This window comes from Typha angustifolia, chromosome 4 (assembly GCF_048772165.1).
Source record: "Typha angustifolia cultivar Huaian chromosome 4, ASM4877216v1, whole genome shotgun sequence".
Taxonomy (NCBI): domain Eukaryota; kingdom Viridiplantae; phylum Streptophyta; class Magnoliopsida; order Poales; family Typhaceae; genus Typha; species Typha angustifolia.
Window position 1 is genome coordinate 2,649,217 of NC_133242.1, and position 14,596 is coordinate 2,663,812.

At 34.4% G+C, this 14,596-nt stretch overlaps 2 protein-coding genes across 4 annotated transcripts; one reads left to right on the forward strand and one right to left on the reverse strand.

Annotated features, from left to right (window-relative positions):
* Positions 1 to 839: 839 nt before the first annotated feature.
* LOC140759618 (uncharacterized) lies at positions 840 to 8,015 on the reverse strand. Of its 2 annotated transcripts, none has more exons than XM_073096226.1 (10): positions 7,614 to 8,015; positions 6,344 to 6,435; positions 5,182 to 5,249; positions 4,961 to 5,004; positions 3,113 to 3,190; positions 2,642 to 2,795; positions 2,241 to 2,408; positions 1,647 to 1,718; positions 1,493 to 1,554; positions 840 to 1,282 (listed from the first exon to the last, which is right to left on the reverse strand). In XM_073096226.1, exons 1-10 carry the CDS (start codon positions 7,754 to 7,756, stop codon positions 1,240 to 1,242), a joined length of 924 nt encoding a protein of 307 aa, XP_072952327.1. In that variant the 5' UTR covers positions 7,757 to 8,015; the 3' UTR covers positions 840 to 1,239. The 2 variants fall into 2 exon arrangements, with proteins under 2 accessions (XP_072952327.1, XP_072952326.1); XM_073096225.1 differs by having other exon boundaries at positions 902 to 1,282; positions 1,421 to 1,554; positions 7,614 to 8,007.
* Positions 8,016 to 9,821: 1,806 nt separating this feature from the next.
* On the forward strand, positions 9,822 to 14,336 carry LOC140759616 (uncharacterized). Of its 2 annotated transcripts, XM_073096224.1 has the most exons (8): positions 9,822 to 10,156; positions 10,672 to 11,016; positions 11,126 to 11,178; positions 11,786 to 11,823; positions 12,304 to 12,622; positions 12,738 to 13,036; positions 13,110 to 13,580; positions 14,195 to 14,336. In XM_073096224.1, the coding sequence occupies exons 1-7, from the start codon at positions 10,036 to 10,038 to the stop codon at positions 13,564 to 13,566; spliced, it is 1,632 nt and encodes a 543-aa protein (XP_072952325.1). In that variant the 5' UTR covers positions 9,822 to 10,035; the 3' UTR covers positions 13,567 to 13,580; positions 14,195 to 14,336. The 2 variants fall into 2 exon arrangements, with proteins under 2 accessions (XP_072952325.1, XP_072952324.1); XM_073096223.1 differs by lacking the exon at positions 14,195 to 14,336 and having other exon boundaries at positions 13,110 to 13,750.
* Positions 14,337 to 14,596: the final 260 nt, after the last annotated feature.

Below are 14,596 nucleotides of genomic sequence, written 5' to 3' on the forward strand. Positions count from 1 at the left end.
AAAGGTCCGGTTCATTTGTGAAATAAGATCAATTTTAAAAAAAAAGTATTCTAATTTTAATATCATAAGAAGAAAGTTAATGCTAATATAACTATTTTATTATTTATTTGAATACTAGTATAAAGAGTAACTATTGCATTTAGTGTGATATAGACTTGATATTAAAGTAGTGAGAAATAGTGATATTTTAAATCAAATAATAAAAACTCTTAATTGGATGTTAAGTAGTACCGGTAATTAAGTACCGTCTAATCTAAGGATAAAATAATAATTTTGAGTTATTATTTTTTAATTTTTAAAAGTTGTATAAAATAAAAGAAGAAAAAATAATGAATTAGTATAAGGTATGTCAAAATATATAAATATATATATATATATATATATATATATATATATTATTTAATTATTATACAAGAATAATAAGACTAACGCAAGAAGAAGACTATTCTTATTCCACAAATGGACGAGACAAAGTTGCTCGTTTTTATGTGAAGTATTATTCATTTAGAAAGTTTGGGAGAAAAATACTATCTCAAAACTTTCAAAATAGATCAGCTTGAAATTGACTTCTCAACAATTCTAAAATCTCAACCTCTAAAAAGAATTTCATCAGAAATATAAATCCTCCTGATAGCAGATAATAGCAGACTCGATCAATAGTCCACTGTTCTGAAATGTCTGTCGCAGGGACAATCAAGGGTTTTCTTAGCATAATCTGCAACAAAGGAAGTAGAGATACAAGGAAAATTTCATGGACATAGCTGAAAACATGACTCTGAGGCATCTATTTAATCACTTTGAACCTAAACAACCAAGAATAAAGAAACAATTGGACTAAGAACAAGAATATGGATGAGATTCAAAGTACAATATTCATGCGAACCAGATGATATATGCCAATAATTTTCAGTTAAATATCAGATACTTAAATGGTACAAATCATCAAGATGAAAAGGCCCTGTATCAAGCTGTGAACAGAAATATTTGATCAAAATTAAAGCCTCCCAAGTCAAAGATGCTTAAGATGTCTGAGACAACAGTAGTGATTAAAAGTATTTGCCATCAACAATCTTTATTCAAGATACAACAACTTACAGATATGACAGTCGCACCATTTCATTTTATATTAATGAATTGTAAAATTGCTGGTTAATCTGTCAGGATGAGCAAGCCTGAAGAATAACTCCCACGCGGCAATAAAAAAAATACAATGTAAATTTCGCAGCTTTACGAACAAATTTATTTGATAGCAATTGCACTATCTTGCATACTGCAGAGGTTCCTGCAAAGAAATTATTACGGTAAGAGAATCATGTCAATGAGCATCAATATACGAATTACAGCAGAAGTAGAAATAGCAGATCTTCGGACAATTCCTAAGAACTTTCTGCAAGAATAAATGTTAATGACACCAATTAACCTCGACTGTTGAAGGGAACAGTGGTCATTTTATGAGGATGAAGAGGAATGATCAACCAATCGGACCAACAACCTTTTGAAATAGGGTATAGCATCTTCTGTATGAGAGAGGGCACCAAGAGGGGTAACCGAGACCTGCAAGAATTATGAAACATCCAAATTTAGGAAATAGCCAAAACTGGAAAGGAAAAGAATAGAGTAGTCTGACAATATTAAAACAAACTGACATATCCTTCTAGGAGGGCTTTATGATCCGTGTCTTCTTCCTCTTCTTCTTCTTCGCTGCTTCTCTTCACCCTCTATTAGATGTGTAGCAAAGAGTGCATTAAAGGATTTATTTCACTCATATTTCAAATTTAAAAGGAAAGCATTTGAAGACAGCCAGTAAATCACCTACATATATTAAGCATCTGCATGTTGTGCTAAAGGATCATTATATTCTCTGCTAGTCTAATGCCATCAAGCCAGATGATTATCATGATTATAGTAGATCAGTACATAACAACTACAAAAATTGAGAAACAATGATTGTTGCTTTGCCTAGAAAATTTGACTTGTTAATAGGTAGTGCAGAGCAGCTGTTTCTTAGTAAATTGAGGCATTCTCGACATATACTTTGGATAAAGAAATATATTGGCAAGACAACAATTTGCCAATGAAGACTCACCAAATATTGCAGAGTATAGAACTATGAATATCATGGAAAACCACTATTTTCCAAGAAATGGAAAAACAAGAAAAATGTTTATTCGTAATGTATTTCATATACGTAAACAAAGAGGGTTTCAGAACAATATAGATTAAAAGTGAGATGGAAATACCGCTCTTTTGAACAATAATTGATTCTCTGATACAGATGAAGAGCTGTTCTTTTCAATGTCAACATCGATATTTGTTGTCTGATACGTATCTACTGCAGACAAGCTTGAATCTGTTTGCTCCCAACCAATACTTTTATTGTATTTTCCCTGCTTAGTGATCTTAAATCCCTACTGGCACACAGAGGACAAGAAAGAAATATAGAAGCACTCAGAATTTTATATCAATTTACACTAAAGATAAAATATTTGCAATGACCAGTATTCACCACATCATAGAATCCTCATACAAAACCAGTTGCACCTAACAGGGAAGCACGTATACTCAAACATCTAAGGGAAGGATTAAAGAAAACAAAAGTTACACACAATTGGGAGTACAGTTCGATGAGACTGAGAGTTACCTTGTGATGTGCAACATCAGTTGGTACATCTATGTTCAAGAATGATCCTTCAAGATAACTCTTACTTTTCAACTTGACAAAGACAAAATCTATTAGAGGCAAGCAAACCTCTGCAGCTAGTTTGAGGTCATTAATGCTGCTCTTATCTCCTACCCTGCAAATATGTAGTGGAAATGTGGGATTGCATCACTTGCTACAAAAGGTAGCTCAATTTGGACATTCCTGAGAAATAAGAAGTGTTTTACTAGAATAAATAGCGGAGAGCACCAAGAATGTTGTATCAGGTTGGGCATAATTAATAGTATAAACAACAAAATGGACCTCGTTAACCAAACTAAAGAAACTAACAGGCTGGCAAAAGTTTCAAGTTCTATACAAGAATAAGAAAGTGCAATCCCTTCAACATAATACTTCCGTGAATATGGAATAGGATTAGAAATGAAAGAATGAATGACTAAGCATCTCACTCACCACTTGTATGATATAGCTAAGGCAGGTATACCATGCAAGAATGCCTCCCTAGCACCAGCCACTGTCCCAGAGTAAATACTGCATATGAACAAAAAAAGCTGCTAACCATTCTATAGAACGTCAAAATGTACTTATTGTTGATAAAACTGAACTGCCTTTCCTGGTCGACTGCAATTAACTAATTAAATCTAAAAGAAAAGAAGAAAGACTGTGATCAACTGACATCCATCTTAATGGAATGCTGATATCGAGAATTGAAATTGAGCTCCATTAACCACTTAAAAGCGTCTATTTTGTGAAGTGTTGTATATGAACAGATCCAAGATTGTAGTTAAGGAAAGTCGAATAACATCCTTTCATCAAGCCAATCCAAAACCATTAACTTTAAAAGCATATGTCAAGAATGTTTTTAGCATCTTGGAGACTTGGATAACATGGCTATATAATTAAAAAAGATAAGTTGAATGACGCACATGCAGAAGAAACGCACAACAAGTTGTTTCGAATCAGATTTAGACCAATCTAGATGTAAGAAAATTATGATATTTTTATGAGTAGTAGTCTTGTGAGTTTGGGTTCTAATGACTTTCGTTTTATGTGAATCCAAAGTCGAGGTAAAAAGTTAAAAATAAAATAGTGGAGGAATATAAGAATTAGACAGATCGGTAATTATCCGAAGTTGCGGGGGTTATTGAAAGGGTCACAGATGGCCAAGGGTGGGTGGTGGACGGCCATAAAATAGAGTGACTTATGGAGGAAGATGGTGGCTAGGGTTTAGATGCTTTGGATTGATCTAGAGCTATGATCTACTCATATTAAAATAAAGATGATCTAATGGCTATGATAAAACGATAAATACGATGATAAATTGGCTAAACTGAATAATTTCTCAATATTTAAATTATTAAAAAAACAAGGAGCCCAACCTCTATATATAGAGAGATTGGGTATAATAAGTCCTATTAGGACTAGTCCTAAAAGCTTGTATAACTCAAACTAAGATTTATCTTAAAGATTTACATAATTTAATTAAACTTATCTTAGAGGCTTACTTACCTTAACTAGACTTGCCTTAAGGGTTTACATAATATAACTAGACTTGCTTAAATTTTTTATATAAAAGATAAACATGAATCAATTAAAAAACAAATAGACTTGATCCATCGAGTTTAAGGCCTTCATAATATGATCCAACTTGACCAGGTCGCATCACAAGTTTTCAAGAATAAGCACATGTTTAAAAGTGAAGGCACCAGAATAAAAAGTAGGTAACAAAAAATATACATCCAAAGAATCGACCAAAATGTTGCACAGATTTGAGCATCATAAAGGCCACTCAATGAATTCTGATATTGAAATCAATATACATAATTATGGATTTAACATTCTCAATCAAACATACTATATATCACTCAAAAGTCAAACTAATGAATGTAGCTTTGTTAGTCCAATTGTTTTGTAATAGCAAATTTGTGGACAAAAATACTTCTACTGGAGTAATACAAATTTTATCTACGTATATGGCCAAGACGAACATCTTATGGAAGATCAATTTGTGCAAAAAAATTAGAGGTTAATTCAATTAAAAGATGATATAGCAGCCTGCAAAAATAGTTTGAATAGCTAAACAGTGATGCCCAGGATTACTTATGGTATATAAGTTCAATTTGAACCGAAGTAGTTGGATTCGAACCTCATGCTCTGAACTAAACTAAGAAATTCTATTTCAGATTCAGACAGAAGTTTGTAACCTAGGGGTTGCTTAGAAGTACTTCATGGATGGATGATTTATGAAAATAAGGGTTCCTTAGAAGTAAAGCAACGCGATGAAAGGGATGAATAACTAACATGTGGTATCCACAATTGTGGCCAACGTTGATGCCACTAATTACCTGAATCAAGAAGAAAACTAAGTAAGCAATTGGTCAAGTAATTTACATTTTAAGACTTGACAAAAGAGAGCAACTTAACACCACAAATCACAAAGCAAAACCCCACTTTTTGGGCTTCCAGGTAATTGGATTGTGTTGATAAAGCAAATGGTTTTTCCACATTAATCAAGAGCTTACCAGGTCAGGAACCAAATCATGGAATAGTTTCCCAGAAACACCCAGAGAAACACAGTCTGCAGGAGTTCCTATAATGCACAGAATAAGATAATAGTGAGTGAAGGTATTCATGTCAAAGATTTATATCTTAACCTTACAAATGACTGCTCCAAGATTGATTCAGCAAAATAACATGTTGGAGTAGTACTTAAAATTGTTAGAGTAGCTCGGCCGTAAGCAACTATGATTTACTTATCAACTGTATTTTATCTTCTAAATTGTAGAAAAATATTGCATATATTGTCACCAATAACCTTCTTCCCTAGATTTTCAGTAAGGAGATAATATGACAAATTAGATTAAAAACTCATCAATTACTCTAAAACTTATTTTTCGGTTTGAGATATTTTGATAGGCCCAAAAAGTAGACTTGACTTAAATGGGTAGAATTTCATATTTTTAAACGATAAACGATCTGACAAGATTTGAACTCAGAACCTTTGCCCTAGTGCTATGATAATTTACCAACTACTATAAAATATTAAGTTGTTAGAGAGTAGTGATTTTTCATATTTTATTTTCAAACACAGATATTTGAAACATAGACTAATAGATGGCGAAAAGGAAAGGAAAAAGAGTAGCAGCAGTAAAGGAGAACATATAAAATTTGCACAATAAATTCAGGAGCAAAAGCATGTAATACAGTCTGGATTGAAGGGATTATTGCTATAAGAAATTCTTCAGATGACCACAATAGGGATAAAGTAATAAACATCATGGTTGGGTAGCAATCTAACGAAGGTTTCGCTTATCTCAAGAAGTATATAATGGTCACAAAATACACAAGAGACATCTTTACTTTAAACATCCTGCCCCATTCCACGCAATGGCTTCATCAATCTAAAATAGACTCGAATCTACCTTAATTCTCTACATGTCTACCCTGGTTTTAGACATCTTTGAAGGTTCAGCACTAAAAATAAAATGTCATCAGCAATTATCTTAAAGAACTGGTATAGCATTTCTTTATAAAAACTGATGTAGACTTCCACAGGATTAACAAAATAATTGGAGAACACCAGAAAGTCTTTTTATATCTAACTTTTCTAGATAATCTGTACCCATAGGCCAAGAAGCAACTTAGTATTGTTCAGAGGAAACATGACTTGATAGCAGAATAAACCTGAAACTGCGAAAGCTGTAGCTCCTTCAATTTCAACACTTTTGGCACTCAGATAACGCCAAGTTATGCCATGACCAACACCTGACTTGTCCCTGCAAATCATATGAAGATTGACAACAGGAATACCATTAAACACTAGACAGCACTAGATTTTACTGAGTTTCTAAATGGAAAAAAAAATAAGGTGCCAAACGTTTCAGCCTTCCTAACTACCATTCACGCATACCACATCAAAAGATTTATTATATTACAAGCAGAAATTGGAATATAAAAAAAATTATCATGCATGATTTTCTAGAAAATTAGATTGAAAAAAAAATTAAGGAAATGAAAATGTATTTATATCAGGAGCAAGACATGATCCTTGTACAGACAGAAAGAAGATTTAAGTTACCCAACTAAGCATAAATTTTATAATAACATCATACATTAGCATCCTACAATCAAGAATCTTTCATATAAGGTATGGTGTACAATTGTATACTAATACCACACATAATGTGTACTTGCTGAGTTGCTTCCAATAAAGATTTAATTTTGATTCCCGATAATATCTCATGTCAATATTTGTCAGGCTTCTAACAATGAATAGATGGATATTATCTGGCTTAATTGCATAAATTAATCGCATCTAGAACTGCTTACCTTAGCTTAAAGCATAGTAATTTCAAATAAAATACCCACCAAAATCCCCAAATAATCTTATTTAAGACTAGAAAAACTCACAACAAAATAAGCATATATATGGTAGAACAAAAATAGGGATTTTTTACATAATTGCCAGTAAACTTTTAAAATATCATAGTTCCCATTATATTTTGCAAAATATCGCAATTCCCACCGAAATCTTTGTACTCCTTTAGCTAAATTTAACTAATCATGATTACAAGAAAAATTAGATTCATTTTGTATAAATAATATAAAATAGTTCAAAAACTATCCAATTCTTTACTCAATATCATATTATAAGAAATATATCTTCTTTTATATAAGGTAAAAATTGTTGGTAAATATTTTACGCTCTACCCTTTCAGAAAGAAGGATATTTTAGCCATTTACATTTACATGTGCTTGTTAACTTTAACAATTATCTCTTAAGAGTATTATGTTAAAATTTATCCACAATGGCAATTCTGAAAAAGTCAAAAGATCTTAATGGCAATTATGATAATATGTCATTTTGGAACTTCGGCAATTATGTAAACAACCCATAAAAATAAGTGCGATGAAGAGAAGAAATAGAGAAAACAAGATGAATGAGATAACTCACGAATCGGGGGCGCAGACGAGGACGCGATAGCGGCCGGAGGCGACGAGGAGATCAACGAGGACTCGCAAGCCGGAGGCGTCAATCCCGTCATCGTTGGTGACCATTACGATGGGGAGAGGGGTAGGGCTCGTCGTCCCGTCCATTGCGGCAATAAGTTATTCTTAGGGACGAACAGAGGCGGCAGAGATGCGATGCGAGGAGGAAGAAGACGAAGAGCGTATAAGTTTGACGCTCGGTTGGCGGAAAACCAGCGGGGTTGATCGTTCCTTGGATCGGTGGTCTTTCTTTATTCTTTAATTCGGGAATAAATTTCTATCCCCGGAGCTGGAATCGTAGTATTTCTTCTTTCTTCTTTATTCTTATTCGGAAAAAAAAAACTCCATTCATACTTTGAAAATTTCTAATTTCACCAAATACATGTGTTAGAATATAAATAAGTGGTGAGATTTTAATTAATTTCAGTCGATTTCAGTGAATATATTTATTTGAGGGTGGATTTGACTAGAATTCACTTAGACAGTTAGTTTTCTCAATTCTTATATTCTTATGTAAGTTAAAATTGAAAAAATGAACATAATAAAGTCATTGGTACAATTTATATTAGTATAGTAATTAAATACAATTTATTTTAATACAAGTTTACGGATATATATATATATATAAGCCTCTTTTTCATCTATTTTTCAATTCAATACCTAATATCTAATAAAACAGAATATTCATGTTCTGTTAAGCTAATATAAAGTTAAATTAACTCGGTACATTTTAAAAATATATATATATAAAATAAAAATATTTTTTTTTGAAAAGAAAATAATTTTTATAGATCATATCCTATACTTTACCTATTTTGTGATCACACGTTGTATTTTAGAATTTTATAAGCTGACTCTTTATTTTTCCCTATAGTTCTCATTCAACATTTTGATATTATTTTAACTTGACTAACGTCCACCAAATCAATAAAATACTCCTACTATTCCTTTTTATTTTATATATCCTTCACTGTCTTTTTCACCTACCTCCTCCGGCCACCACCATCACCTTTCCTTATCTTCCCTTCTCCTCTTCCTCTTCCTCATTCTTTTTTTTTTCCAATAAAAAAGACAAAAGTAATTTAGATATTTATAAATTATTTTATATATTATAATAGAATATTCTTTTTCTAGTATTGTCTAAGTTAACTCAAGTTATTAAATAAGAATTATTAGGAAAAATGAGGGCGGATTATAAAATATTTAAGAGAAATTTGTATATAACACCCTTCCTTTTAGCTAAATTTATATTTACACCCAATATTTTCATTATTTACGAATCGAGTCTTATAATTTAAAAAATATGTGCAGAAAACACTTTAAGTTAAATTTCAACTAACACTGTGAGGATATTTTCATTAATTAAAATTATTTTATTTCTAAAAATATAGATTGACCGTTGACCTTAAGGTTGACCCACGGGAGGAGAACGCGGCCACAACCCTTGCTTACATCCTTGGCTCTCGCCTCTTGTAGGCATTCTTAGACCTTATCAACATCCTCAAAACTTGCCTACGTCCTCGAGATTGATCCCCAAATCTCGGCGAAGGTGCTGCCAAGGGAGCCTTGCCCCTCGTTGGCATCCTTGATGAGGCACCTGACATCCTCGACGAAAGATCTTGCGCTCAAGTAAACTCTAATGTCCAACACCTCACGGATGTTGGATCTTGACAAGGAAAGTTGGGATGATGAAGAGGGAGGAAGGAATGAGAAGGTAGGAGGAGGGAGGTCGGATGAGTGTTAGGCGGGGATGGTGAGGATGGAGAAGGGTTGGGTTTATTTGGGTAATTTGTTTGGGTTGAGTTGGGTTTAATTGATTAGTTGGTTTGCTTTGGGAGTATTTTTATAATTTTTGTAGTATAGTTAAGTTAATTTAGAGGTTGAGTTAAATTTAACTAATAGATCTAATGACAAGGTATTTCCTGCACATATTCCCTAAAATATAGTAGTCAATTTATAAATAGTGAAAATATATGGTATAAATACAAATTTAGCTAAAAGTTAGGGTGTTATATATATAATTCTCAATATTTAAATATGGAGTGTGAATTACAAAATAGGTAAATTATAGGATGTGATTTGTAAAATCCAAAAAAAAATTATAATATAGGGGCATTTTTGCAAATGTCCCAAGAAAAAAAAAAGACAAAAAAGATATTTTACATGCCACCCCCCCAAAACTCCACAGCTTAGTCGACGCCCTCCTCCCTGGCTCTCTCCTCGCTTGTTATATTCTCCGTTGCAGAGCTCCCATGTGTGCTTCTTCGTCGGTCTCCTCCTATTCGTACTTAGCCTCCGCTCGACCCAAAACCGTCGCCGCCATGAGCGTCTTGTTCGACGCAGCTACCTCTCTAACCCCGAGCTAGGTTTCTTCTCTAGTCCCGGAAATGGCTTCCTCGTCTTGCGTATCCGAGAGTGATCTCTTCACGTTCTCGCTAGGGTTGCGCAAGGGGCAGCGCCAATCGAGGCGGTTGCCGGGCTTGGTGCTCTCGGCTAACCCTGCGTCTGGTGAGATTTCCAAAACTATAATACTTGTCTATGGATTGTGATTTTTAATTACTACCGATTACTGATCAGTTTGAGATTCTTTGAGATGTTTTGGTCCTGAATGGTGCATATGATCCGAGTACTACTTGCTTGCTTATTTCCATTATATCTCAGTACTTGGAATGGTCGATCATGGAATGTGAGCTTGTGTCAATGGTTTTGCTTCTTCTCGAAGGAACAGATGATTATATCATGTATACAATTAAAAAAGAGCTTGATTTCAGAAAAATGTTGAGACAATTGATAAGATTCCATCGAACTATATATTTTCTTTACTTTGATATAATTTTCTTCCAGTAAGTAATTGCAAAATTAAGCAAAGTAGTATTTTTATCTTTTATAGCATTGATGAAAATAATATATGTGTTCTTTGACTCGGGTTGATGGCTAATAGTCATTTCACTTATATTTTTTTTCTTTCTTATTGTGCCGTCGGCTGATGCTATTAATTTATAATCTTTCATATCATATCATAGGTCTACCAAGGTTTCAGCTCTTATTTCGTGGGAATATATTAGATGAGTTTTCATGTGCAAAGAAGCAATTCTTTTGCTGTCCTTGGAGATTGAACATTAAAGAAGCTTCTGAAGATCATTATACACCTTCTAGGATGGCTGTTACTGCCACATCAAGCTGGTTGTTTCTGAGTGAGGAAGCCGGAAAATTTCATCTCTTTGGTTCTGATTCGAATTCTCAGATCCATCAATCTTCAGCTGATGACACTCCTAAACTTGATGATAGGGAGAAATTGAGACGAATGAAGATATCAAAAGCAAATAAGGGAAAAGTTCCATGGAACAAGGGAAAGAAACATAGTGCAGGTGGCAAATTAGCACATATCAGTTTGTTTTCTGTTATTTCATCTCCTGTCAGTATTATGCTATGTTCTGCGTTATTGATTTCTTCATCCTCCGTTGATCTGTCATGCAGTAACAATTCAACGGATCAGAGAAAGAACTAAAATAGCGATGCAGGACCCCAAGGTAATGTTACATTTGGATACTGGAATATTGGCACTAATTTACACTTTACATGTTTCATTAGTGATAGAAATATGGAGGCAGACAATCTTGTTAGATACTTATTATTTTCTATTTTTTAACTGTTCTGATATTAGGATGAAAATTTTCTAATGCTAGATAGTTGTTTTAGCTTTTAAAATGTGGTCTGATAGTATGATAAGAAATTTAGATCTTTTAGTTCTCAATTGATGTGCATGATTTGTTCCTTCTTTATCATCATGCTTAATTATATGAGGAATCTTTATTATATATTTAGTTTATTTAGCTAGTGAAGTAAGGTTCATGGTTGATATGCTAGACTTGCTTCATTGACTTTTAAGGGGTTCTCAGCATTGGATCAATTAATTAAACATTCAAATTCACTTTTTCCTGAGTGTTGAACCATAACATTTACATCTGTGTAGCTTCTCATTTGGCATAATGTCGAATTAGATGTTTTCTGTTTTCTAAGATGGCACATCAGGAACCCTAGCATGTGTTTTCCCTTTGTATGCGCTAGAAGATCAATTGATGATATTCAGCTTACTAGCAATTCAAATTTGATTTTTTTTTAAAATCTAATCTGCAGGTGAAAAGAAAGCTGCTAATGTTGGGGCATGCTCAGAGGTTAGTTGATTCTTCAAATTTATTAATATCTACCTAAACAGAAATCGTTTGCTACTTCATATTAATGTCACCACTGCCCATGTTTCCTTTTCTTGTTTCTTTTCTGTATGCAATGGCGTAGACAAAATATAAGCAGTATTCAGTGCATTTCTCTATTATATTCTTTTTCTGTTTCAACTAGGGGTTTGTTTGGTAGATATCTTTGTGATATTCTTCTGTGTTTTCATAGAATTAATTCTGCAATGTAAAAATTTTACAACAGAAGAACTTGGATCAGAAAAAGATATAGATCATGGATTTAAAGGATTAGTTAAATCTGAATATTTTGTATTGCAAATCAGCACGCCCATGAGCATTATGTTCAACTTTTCCGTAATGCTGCAAATAATTGCCCACAGCAGCCTTCTGGTCACTATAAGATATTTCATTTTAGCATGAAACAAATAACATATTGTGTCATTGCCTTCTCTTGTTCTCAAGTAAGGAGACGAGGACAAAAATTGGTATAGGAGTGCGAGAGGGTTGGCGCCGACGTCATGTGCGATTGTTGGTGCAGGAGAGTTGCTTTTCTCAATGGCACAACGTGATTGCTGAAGCATCTAGGAAGGGATATGCTGGTGGAAGGGAGCTCCAGTGGGATTCATACGAGATTTTGGACAAGCAATTGAAGCAGGAGTGGTTGGAAAGTGTGGAGAAGCGGAAAATGGTACATAGGCCCAAAGGCAGCAAGAGAGCACCCAAGTCCCCTGAGCAGAGGAGGAGGATTTCTGAGGCTATATCCGCCAAGTGGGCAGATCCTGTATGGAGAGTTCTTTTACTGTTGATATTTGGATTGCATATTTATCCCTTTCAACTGCTAGCTTGTATCTAATTCCCATTCGGTTATCTGTGACCATTTTCATAATTTCTTTCAGGGCTATCGTGCACGAGTTTGCACTGCTCTGGCAAAATATCATAGCATGCATGCTGCAAGCGAAAGAAAACAAAGGAAAAGAGCAAATGGTGAAGCTGCAGTCAGGACTTATGGGAAGAAGAAAGTTGTGCGACCTGAAGGCATAAATGGTGAAGCCAACACTATCACATCTAGTAAAAGTTGTTCTAATCCATCATTCAGGGATCCAATGGCAAGTTCCAAGTTTGACATGATAAAAAGGATAAGAGAACAAAGGGAAGCAACAGAAACCAGAAAAAGAGAAGCCACCAAGAGGGCCAAGTAAGTCAAACTTATTCTTTAGTTGGTTCACATTTATACTTAGTTGTAAAACATGCTTGTTATTGTTGATCAGGTTATTAGTTGCAGAAGCAGAGAGAGCTGCCATAACTCTAGAGGTAGCTGCCCTGAGAAGCCCTCTTGCACAAGCTTCACTTCTGGAGACTAGGAAACTGCTTGCTGAGGCAAACCAGTACATTAGAATAGCAGAAGACAGGCAATTAGCAAATCGTGACACGAGTGACAGACCGTCCTCAAATATTAGTGGGTTCGTAGAACATTCACAGAGTAGTATACAATCTCCAGAAAGAGATCTAGTAACAGATGAACAACGAGCAAATTCTCACTACCAAAGTTCAATCGGAAGTAGCCGTGCAAACTCCACAGGACGACATGATGCAAGCAATACCAAGAATTCTCCTCTGTCAACTGAAGCTCCAATGAACACTACAGTAAGCCAAGAACATGGATCAGCAGGTAACGGAATCAAGAAAAAGTGGGTACATGGGAAGCTTGTTGAAGTGCAAGAGTGAAATCTGAAACCACTGTAAGCAATCACCTAACTTTGTATTGAGCAACAACCAATACTAGTCAATAGTCATCTACTTAATAGCATTAAATATTAACTGCTTAACGACCTTTTAAGTTTGTGTAATGTCGAAAACCAGCATGCGTTTCTGAATTTGGATGGATCCAAGGAAGTATAAATTTTTAGGATATTTATATCTAGACCTCACTATTGCCTATTTTTATATAGATCCTCCCATTTTTTTTCTAATTACATATTGACTCCCTTAATTATAAAAAAATTCTAAAAAATTTCTTCCATTAATTGTCTGTTAATTTTTTTTATTAAAAATTAATATGTGAGTGTCACATAATTAATATTATGCTCCGTTTGAAATGTCAACATCGTCCGGAGTTGGGGAAGTTTTCCATAATTTAGAGCTTCCGTGTTAAAGAAAAGTGAGGGTTTAATTGAAAATGAGCAAGAATTTATAGAATTTTAGTATAATTATCTCTAAATTTAAGTTGTCCTTAATGGGCTTATATTTTTGTTAATGAACTTCATCTTTTTAATTTATGAATCTTGACTACACTTTGTAATCAAGACAATACACTACTAGCATCTAACTGGCTGTCAATAAAATGTTGCGGAAGTCAAAGCCAAAGTCAAGAAATCAAGTATTCTCGCAGCGTATCAAATGCTGCCAAGTATCCGACTGCGGGAGATCCATGCAACCGGGGCTGTAAAGATCCGCACCGACTAGTGACTGACGGTGGGAAACCGGAAGAGATAAGGCGCACCAAGGGCGCAAAATAAGACACCACCACTTTGCATTCGTCATACAAACAAGTGTACCCAAAATGCCCCCTAGCCTGAGAACGATCAAGGGTACAATGGTAATTGCATAACCCGCGAAACGTTGGAACGCAGCGATGTAATTTCTCGGGGTGCAGTTCTGGTTGCTCGTACCAACGCTGTGAACTTAATTATCACACTAACGAGCGAGAAGTCTAGTTTGCTCTCCTCTTCTTGGTGCCGTGACAAACTCCACACCA